Genomic DNA, 10,067 nt, shown 5'->3' on the forward strand with positions numbered 1-10,067 from the left:
ATCTTGCAGTGAACTCTGAAGCTGTCTGGTTAAACTGCAAGCAAATGTATCAGAGAAACTTCTGGTGGGCAGAATATTGCCTGTGTTTAGTATACTGGAAACCATTCAACATACTCATAAAAGACTCCTTGAAAAAAGTATAGAAATAGCATCAATTGGGATTCATCTTTGATAACAATAGCTGGACAAAATTTCAATGATCAAAGGTAGCTGTTGAGGCTTCCCCTCCACTCAGTGTAGAGAGTTAGATGCATCCAGGTGTGCTCCATCCTGCTTCTCTCTGTCCTGTGAAGGCAGAGAGAGACAAAATGCAAAGATAGGTGTAAGATGTGTATCTGACACACCTGGTTTCTGGCAATCAATGAGAAGGGAATCCTGCCTCTGAAGACCAGTGTCTATTGTCTAAACATGAGATGTTGTTCGGTGCATCCTGTGCCACCTGGAGGGGCTTGGTCCCTGGTAAAAGGAAGGCCCAATCTCATTTCTGAAGCACTGGCAGACTGGAGAAGGATGGTGGGCCCTGAGGTGAGATCAGGAATTTGGGAGCAATCTGAGAGGGGGAGGTGTATTCTGGCAAGCAGGATGGTGTTGAGAATAATAATGATAATGGTTTGTAAACCAGAAGAAAGAGCAGCAAATGGGCTCAAAAAATGATGACTTGCCTCCTCTGTTTTGACTAATTCTATAGATACCACAGATTTGTCTGCTCTGTCGTGTTTATTTCTGATGTGTTTTGAATTAAGCTTAGAAGAAAAAGTCCTGGAAAATATGGCATTGGGGCAATAGTGTGTCATTTAATTAAAAAAAAAAAAAAAAGGCAGTGAGAATAAGGTAAAACCATGTGCATACTGAAAGGAATTACTGTAAAATGGAGATCTGGAATCATAGAATCACATAATGGTTTGGGATCTTAAAGATCATCTAGATCCAACCCACCTGCATTGGCAGGGACACCTCTCACTAGACCAGGTTGCTCAGAGCCCTCTGCTGATGCTGTTACTTAAAGTCCCATTTGAATAACAGTATTACATGTTGTTTTGGTTATTATGTTAGAGAAAAAAATGTCACTGATTTCAGGATGAAACATGTTGGAATTGAAGTGGTTCTGAGTTTGGAGCTGCACATAACAAAAACATTTAGTCAGGTTAGTTTAATGGAGGCAAGAGGCTGGAATAAGACTAAGGAGACATTGGGGACGCAGTAGTAAATGGATGCTGATAAAGTGCCTGAATTGACTACAGCCCTGTAAAAGAAGGGGTTCATGGTCTGAAAAAGAAAACACAGGTCAGCAGCAGTCTGATGATTTCTTTCCATTTGCCACAGGATCTCAAGGCTGTCAGCAGCATGGTATGCTGTCACACTCATGTGCAACCCATCATTCCCAAGTATAATCCTATTTTGTCATGTGATTTTTCTCTCTTTCTTCAGGCAGGGGAATTCCTTTATTGTTTTTAAATGTTGGCTTCTACTGAGAAACATGTGTATGTATAAAGACATAAAATCAGGAGCAGACAGAGAGACAGAGTTGCTGGATAGGTGCCACATTGAGGAAATGTATAGTATTTCATGATACAAATCATTCTGCAGCATAAGTATGAAAAATAATAGTAGACAATGGTTTACTTTTTATTGCTTCTGATCATCCACAGTTTCCAGTGACTTCAGTGGGAACCAGGGGTACTCGGCGTCAGTAAAATAGCCCATAGTTCATTTTAATCCTCAGGTCAAATTCTCAGCTGGACTAACTCAATGAATTTCTTTGACACTTTGTCTAGGATTCATTTCATGTAACATTGCAAGTTAAGTGAGAGGAACAAATATCCCTTCTGTGCATCTGTTCTGCCACTTACGGAATATGTTTTTGATTCAAGGGATAGTGGGGCTTCCAAACAGAGGTAATCCTTGTTAAAGAAAAAAAACCAAACTGTTAGATGGCCAGTTTCAACCCTATTATCAACCTAAAAAAGGATACAGAAAACCCCCAACACATAAAATATGAGAGAACTCCTGTAAGTCCTAATATCCATTTTTAAAAATAGTTTAACATATTTTTAATTATCAGTCTATGCATTATTTTTTTAAAAAAGAAATACAGGAGATTTGGTGCAAATAACCTCTGGAAACGAAACTGATGTTACAGAACTACTTTAGGGACCTTTCTCTTTTTCTTCTAAATACAAAAACCTCCAATGAATCATATGGTCCTTCCTTGACCAGTGGTACTGCATTGCTGGAGGTGCATGGGACATTAAATTGTCCTACTTTTCTCTGGTTGTTACCCAGGTGGATAACCTCAGGGTCCTGGGAAATATTCACCCTTTCAGTAAAAGAGATCCTAATGTTCAGGGTTGCTGGGAGTCCTTGTGAAGTGCCTAACAGCTGCTCTGTTTATATAGTAGATGTTGCATTACCCTTACTGAGACTCATTACTTTGTAGTGCACTCAAACCTTTGGTGAGTGTGACTACATGAAGGGCTGTCGAAACCAGATGTGGTGGACTACTGTGACAGGGAAAAAATACTTTTTTTTTTTTTTAAATTTGGGGAGAAAAATATAATTTAAATTTGAAAACATGAGCATTTGTCTCGCATATAGGAAGACAAAAGGACTGGGTGGGTGTGCTTGATTAAACACAGTGCTTTGCACAAAAAGGGAATAAGACTATGATTCCCTGTTTATAACAAAAATTGTTGAGTATTTTCAAGGCTGGAACCTGTAGAAAATTAAAGTCTCGATGCAGCGTTATAAAATATAATAGTAAATAAATTATTTTTTCTTGTACCTGGAGATGAGCATGAGAGTGAACTCTGTGCTTGTAGTAGCAGTAAGCTCATCACAGAGAGGTTATCAGCCTAGCAGAGAAAGAGATTAAAATTTCAAGGTTCTGGTCTCTATGACATTTTTTTAAAATTAATCTAAAATGCAGCAGTTACATTGCAAAAAATGTATTCTTGGGAGAGCCGAAGACAGCAAAACAGGATTGCAAAGCAAATCTATTTGCACTGGGAGTTCCTGAAAATTGTACTTAAAGTGGAGATAAAAACCTCCCTAAGGCTGAGAATGTATTTTTCAAAATTACTGGTGATTTAAAAAAAAATTATCTTAATTTCAAAACCACACCCTCCTTCCCGGCAGTTACAAATGAAGGCAATTCAGGGTTGAAATTAGCAAGTGAGAGAGATGTAGATATTACAGAAATAGATCATTATGGCATTCACTGCTTACAGGTGTAGAATGGCAGGAAGCAGAGTCTCGTTAAAGACTCCGTCTTCAGCCTAAGTGACATTTGAAACTCTAGAAAAGCCCATGTGGCGGAGGAGGTAAATGTAATAACGGGCAGGAGCCATGGCTGAATGTTTACATAAGAATGCAGCTGCTGAGGAGAAATCGTGCCCTTAAGGTTTTCTTACATGTTTTTACATCACTGTAATTGATCACCCTGGTCATTAATTTTTAGTATTATCTCTAAGGAAAGAGTGGTACTTACAGGGGGATGGAAGAGAGAGGGAAGCACCTATCAGTTTTTTCCGGTTACAACAGACCATATGAATATCTTGAATTTTCCACAACAGATTTTCCAAGAAATGCCTACTCCAGGCACCACAGATTGGTTATATGTAGCAGAACTTTCTGTGATATTTCCAACAGATCTTATTTGAAGCTGCTGAGATAGTCTGTCCCAAGTAAGATTTTGAGGAGGAAAAAAGTAATTTGCTTTTAAAGTGAAAGGTACAAATTATCACTTGTTTGTGAAAAAACTACCCATCGAAACTATGCGGATAATTTAGGTTAACCTTATAAAAATTGTTTTTGTTTCCTCGTCAAACAGAATGTTTTCTTTTCATCAGCAGCTCAATACAAAATGTCATTGTTTTCAGAGGATATTTATTCCTTTGGATTTTATGCACATTTGTTCTCCAAATGCCAAGCAAAAGTCCATGGTGTTTCAATTGTAAAATAATGGAAGTATTCAGATTTGTGTTAATTTTGAATTCTAGGCTATTGTTTTCCTGTTAATACTGTTCATGGAGTTGAACAAGAGTATTCTAATAGCCACCACCAACTCAAAATTAAAGTGCCTTTTTAATATACCTTAAAAATCTATTAATTAATTAGTGATTCTTTTTACACTGAATATGAGTGAATATGAATATGACTTTCTAAAGCCTCATTATAAAGAGATTGGATTTCAAGCTGTAAAATACTGTTACAAATGAGACATTTGTAAAAAAGCTGCTCAAGGAATTTGAGACCTCCTATATTTTACATTATTTTGCACTTCAGAGAACACAGTTTATTTTTCTCTCTTAGTGATCAGAGTGATTTGCTGTCTTTTTGGTTTTGAAGTTCTTGCTAACTTGCTTGTTTGCATTGTCTGCTTATTCTTCTCCCACCTCCAAAAATGACCCCAAAAATAATGAACATATTTTTTGTAGTGTAGTGTACTAGTTTCTTACTTAAAAATAAAGGAGAGCCTCATCAGGTGTCTTTGTGAAGGGGCTGTAACTGGCCGTGGTAATTTTCAAGCCATTTCAGTGACAACTGCACAGAAAGAAAGGCTGTAGGTTCCACTGTGCTGGACAGAAAGAGGGGAATGTCTTGAACACAAATAGCTCCACATTGTTTACAATAGTAAAAGGAAAACAGGATTATAGCTGAAACTCAGTCTTTCAATTTAGAAAAGAACTGCTGGCAGGTAAAAATTTTTCATTACTTCTAACTATTCTAAATGAAATTATGCCATTCTAATAATTTTCAAAAGCAATTCTAGAATTTGCTGAACTAGTCTTCTGGGTCACATTTTTCCCTCGACTTTGAGTATAATCAGAAAATGCTGAACTATTGGCAGCTATGTATTTTAAAGCTGTGCTTGCCTTGATCTTAAAAGCCTTGAGAAGTTATGGTTCATCCCCAGAGGAAAATACAAAAAAATTTGAAGAATATAAAATGTCCTAACTTGTGACATACAACAGAAAAGGTTGCAAGTGCATGATTGCATTGGCTTGTTGAAACATATAAGGGGAAAAACAATATTATGCAATTGTATGCAAATTAACACCTACTGCAGTCACACCGTGAGAGTCTTTAGTGAAATTGAGAATGGATAGCATATAGCTTCACATGATTTATACTCTCCACAAGAGCTATGGCTCTCTAATTAACAACCCTTATGCACGTTTGGGAGTCTCTTCTGTTACTGTCCGGGATTTCTCCCCAAGCTGTGAAGCAGTGATACAGCTGTACCCAAAATCAAGGGTGGCTCTCAGCACCTCATTGCTGTTGCTGTGTATCACAGTACAGCTTTGGACCACCCTTGCAGCCCAGCTAATTTAATATACCATGCAGCCCTGCTGACTTCAATGAAACCCTACAGGATGCATGTCAGCTTGGGATTTGGCAGTGGTTGCACACAGTTATGTTATAGTTGGCTGGTGTAACCATTTTGGCTGTGGTCGTGGGGGTGTATCATACTCTGTTGACAGTTGGGACTTTGTCAACAAGTGCACACATGTGCGGTGCCTGGGTTGAGTGTGTTAGCACATAAGGAAATAATTAGGAGAGATGGAAGATAAAATCATTATCTTTGTGTCTGTGATTTAACTGCCATTTAATTTCCACATACACATTTATATGTATATGTATATTTATCAGTAATTTTTTTCAGCAGAAATTAACTGTCAAAATGTGGACTATCTGCAGCTAAGCCAACATTCCCTTTTTCCCACCACCTCTTTCCTCCCTCTGGCTATTGTTTTCAACTCCCTCTCTTCCCTTGTTCAGTCCCTGGCCTCCCAGGTCTTTTTTTGTCCTGTGCATATCCCCTGTGGATGGTGAAACATAAAATAAAAGCAACTAAATAGGAAGAGAGGAAAATACACTGACCCTGTAATTTGAATACCTTTTGTGTAGCAGTTTGCAGAACATTTTGAACTCATATTCAACTTTGAAAATGATATGAGAAGTGTTTAATAAATGTAAGCCTTGACAGTAGAAAGTCAAGGTTGAAATTGGCCGTGTAGTCAGTCAGTGCTGAACTAAGCCTCAGGGTGAACAAATGGGACTGACGCAAATATTTTGCGTTCCTCCAGCAACTTGCACCTTTTCCTTTCCCTGCCATGCTCTAAAGGGAGATCAAAGCCTGGCCATATTAAAAAGAAAAAAAAAAAAAAAGGAAAAAGGGAAAAAAAAAAAAAAGCCAAGCTGATTGTTCATTTTTAGACATCCACAGACCCAGAAATCAATGAGAAACAGAATTGGCCAAATACAGGATTTATGGCTTTGTCTTCCCATTAACAGTCAAGCTTTGGGCATCAATGAAGTTTTCATCCTTAAAACAGGAGACTCGTTCACTGAACAGAGTTGAGGCTTCTCTCTCCTTTTAGCAGGACACAAATCTTGATGTGGAAGGACTCTCTCCAAAGGTGACATATAGTTCCTTTCACTGACAATTCACAGCTTTTTTTTTTTTTTTAATGCTGTTAGTGATTTTTTAAATGTTTTTGCCATCTGATTTATTATTGACTAGAAGCTGTTGGCTCAATTAACACAGCCCGTTAAGTAGTTTGCAATGATAATAATTCCTGCTTTTACTGACATAGTTTTGCTTAGAACTGGCATCCCTGAGGTAGGACACTTTGCACGTTTGCACTTTCTTCTCCAGCTAGTTCTTAGAACAGTCACAGATTTGTTTAATTCTTTTTCCTAAGTCCAGAGGAAAATTCAGGAAAAACTGCCCAGTATTTCTGGGACCCTTGCAACTCATTAAAGCTCATTGCCCGATATAATCCTTTGCTTCTAAGGAGAGAGACAATTATTCAAAGTTGTTTGGAGATTTATTTTTTTTTAATGCTGAATCATGAAAAGTAAATAGCGAATCCCATGCTGAACACCATTCAGGTATGAGAAAACCTGCATCTTTATAATTTTCAGCTTAGAAAACTGTGAAAAGAGTAGGACCAGACAGAATGAAACCTTTGTCTTAATAGCATGGGACAATATCTGGCTTTTTACTTTTTTGTTTCATGGAGTGTAGAATAACTTTCACAAGTTGACCATAATCAGTATGGAAAAGAGTGTATTTTCCCTGAATTTAATCAACATGTTGATACAAATGTTGAGTTTTCTTATTTTTATTGAAAGCCATAGGCTGGTGTTCCAGGCAGCCTGTAGTGACGTGGAGTTTAAGGGGTGCTGAATTCAGTGTGACATTTCCTTCTGTTAGAATATTTTGGCAAGAGCTTACTGGCTTTGCAGAGTGTGCCTTTTAAGGCCTCTGATAAATGATTAGGCAGATAGTTTAGCCTATTGTTGCCAGTGGGAGCAAGGCAGCAACTCCAAGAGAAGTGTCCAGCTAATGTATTAATGCCTTAATCCAGACTAATAATATAATGTAGTTTGACATGTCTGGCATATGGCTTCTATCATCTCAATATTCTTCTCTCTTCCTCCATGACTTTATAGAGAACTAACCAAAATAAAGAGAAGCAGGATTTTTTTTCATCCGTAAAATGTATTTTAAAATGTCCTGTGTTTTGTTCCAGCTCTTTGGTTGATTGGATAATGAAGTGATCCTGAAATTCAGTGATTACTTCACTGTCTGTCTGTAGTATTTTCTTTCACAATAGCCTGTGGCATTATCTGGGAAAGAAATACTGTTCTGTCATTAGAAATAGTTGCACAAATTTTGTGATGTGTAAGTGCTTTTCACTGGCCCTGCTAAGCACACGTGGGTGTGTGTATTGGGTGTTCAGACCCTCACCAGCCTGCAGGTATGAGGTGCTGACTTTTTAGAAATGTGGTTTTAAACCAAGGTGCATTTTGCAGGCTGGTAGTTTTGCAGTTGCAAGTAAACCCAGAATATTATATCCAGGAGACGTTTCAAAAAGAAGTAGAATAATGGAGGTTTTGTGCTATGGTTGTGCGTTCATATGCATGTATCCCTTTCCAAACAGATGATATGTGGAATAGCCAAAACATATGTCACTGGTTACCTGTGAAGGAGTCTATGGGCTGGGTTTGAATTAAAGCCCTGTGCAAGCTCTGTACTTACACATCAACCTAAAAGGAGCCTTTCCCTCCTGTCCTAGGAAGTATAATCTGAGCATAGCAGATTACTTGCCTCTTGCTCCTTCACTGGCTCCACTCGGCTGTGAGCCCAGTAGTGTAGGCAGGGCCCAGCAACACCAGTGTGGAAGGTACCAAGGGTCTAGTCAATTTGTGGTAGTTATTGAAGGTAGGTATGGCTGTATGCACCGAAACCACAGTCTAACCTATGTCATTAATTACATTTCCCAATGTTTTCTTGTTAATTGCAATAATAAATCATCAGCAAACATCACGGAAATATCTTCAGAAAAACTGCACATGGTCAGGCTGCAGGCTTCTACAAAGTATAAGGCAAGGCAGTAGTTTATGCAAAGTACACCAATAAAAAGTTATGGCCTCAGCTGAAAGGCTTACTGGTCTGCTGAGAGGGCTATTTGTGGCTAACATTTTAAGTGTTTTAACAGAGCTGTAAAGGGAGGGCTGCCATCTGGCTCTTGTTGCCACTTCAAACTTTATTTTTGCAATCACTGATAAATTAACTTACTGTACAGTCTTGTACATTCTGTGGCTGTTACGGTTGTGTGTTATGTCTGTTGTTAGTAAAGAAATGTGGATAGGCTTGTCTTAGGCAAATGAAGGGATTTATCCTATCTAAGCTGATGCATGATTGTCTGTTTCTTTCAGGATAAAGAGGCCCAGAAAGACTTAGAGGCTTTACTTCTCACACTGAAGCTGTGATACTACGCACTGTTTAACTCTTCTTGCTGTGATAAAATTGCAAAACTAAATTAAGAATCAATAGTGACTGGGAACTGTGGGTAAATTCCAGCTAAGTCAATGGGAAAACTGTCATTGATATTGGTTGGCTTGGATCATAGCTTTTAAGCATCTAGCAATTATGATACTAAAATGATGCATTCATTTTTTTATTATTTATAATCTTGTACTGAAATTTAATTTTAGATTGCTGACACTGTGAGTCTGATTCTCTGAACATGAAGTCCACTGCTGGCAATGGACATACTGGGGGTTAGAATGCAAAATGCATAGATCTTAGTCTTTGAAAGATTAATTTACTAGTATGTGATGCCAGCGTAGAACTGTCTGTAGCAAAAATAAACAAAGAAAATGTTTCTATAGTAAATTATATTTGTATCAACTACTTTACACTGATGTGTTCAAAAGAAAATAATTATGTTTACACATTTCTCTTATAAAATTAGAATCTTGTTGAAGAAAACAGTTACCTCCACAAAGCTCTTTTTACTTTAAGCCGACTATTGGTTTTACATGGAAATGTGAAAAGTTTATAAATTAAATATTAAAGTTATATTTTATTTGTAACATCAAGTACAATATTAAAAATCAGACCAACAAAATTAAGTGTTTGAGATTAATCTATTACAGCTGTGAGGTTTAATGGATTTGTTTCAGGACCTCCATCGAGTTTGTGAATCCTGGCTCTTGCTCTCTGAACAGTTGCCTAACATGGTGGCATCAGTGTGTCTTCAGAGAACCTAGTCTGTGACTATCACTAACCTTTCATGTCATCTATATAACATAATCTGTGCATAAAAATAGACTAATTAAAGACCTACTACATCTGTCTGCATAGGACAGCAATGATTTCAAAAAAATGTAACAAGTAGGGAAGGAATTTTGTTGACCATTCTGATCGAGAACTCACCAAAGTTTGCAGAAAAATCAATGCCAGTTTTCATTGTCTTTTAATTCAGCATCTGAATCTAGATGCAGGGAGTGTATCTGGAAGAAGTAAGGATTTCTGTTAAAGGAAGTACAATTGGATAAGGACAACTACGTGTTCCCGTGACCTATTTGATGTGTAGGGTAACATGGACTAGTTTATGGCTAAGACAAGGAAGACTCATATGTCACCAATAAATTGACTTTAATTTGGATAGATGGGGGCAGTGACATTAGCTTATAGGCATGTAGGAACTACAGTGACCTCAACAAAGATTTAAAAGTTGGATGGTTGTGAAGGAGTATGTATGCATAAG

At 37.7% G+C, this 10,067-nt stretch overlaps 1 protein-coding gene across 3 annotated transcripts in view; it reads left to right on the forward strand.

Annotated features, from left to right (window-relative positions):
* RMDN2 (regulator of microtubule dynamics 2) overlaps nucleotides 1-9,425 on the forward strand; it is a 42,838-nt gene extending 33,413 nt beyond the window's left edge. For all 3 annotated transcript variants that reach the window (XM_051613567.1, XM_051613568.1, XM_051613566.1), the window contains one exon: nucleotides 8,731-9,425. In XM_051613567.1, coding sequence (XP_051469527.1) covers nucleotides 8,731-8,784 — 54 coding nt within the window. In that variant the 3' untranslated portion in view covers nucleotides 8,785-9,425. The remainder of the gene's footprint in view (nucleotides 1-8,730) is intronic.
* The last annotated feature ends 642 nt before the right edge of the window (nucleotides 9,426-10,067 follow it).

Source organism: Apus apus, chromosome 3, assembly GCF_020740795.1.
Source record: "Apus apus isolate bApuApu2 chromosome 3, bApuApu2.pri.cur, whole genome shotgun sequence".
NCBI lineage: Eukaryota > Metazoa > Chordata > Aves > Apodiformes > Apodidae > Apus > Apus apus.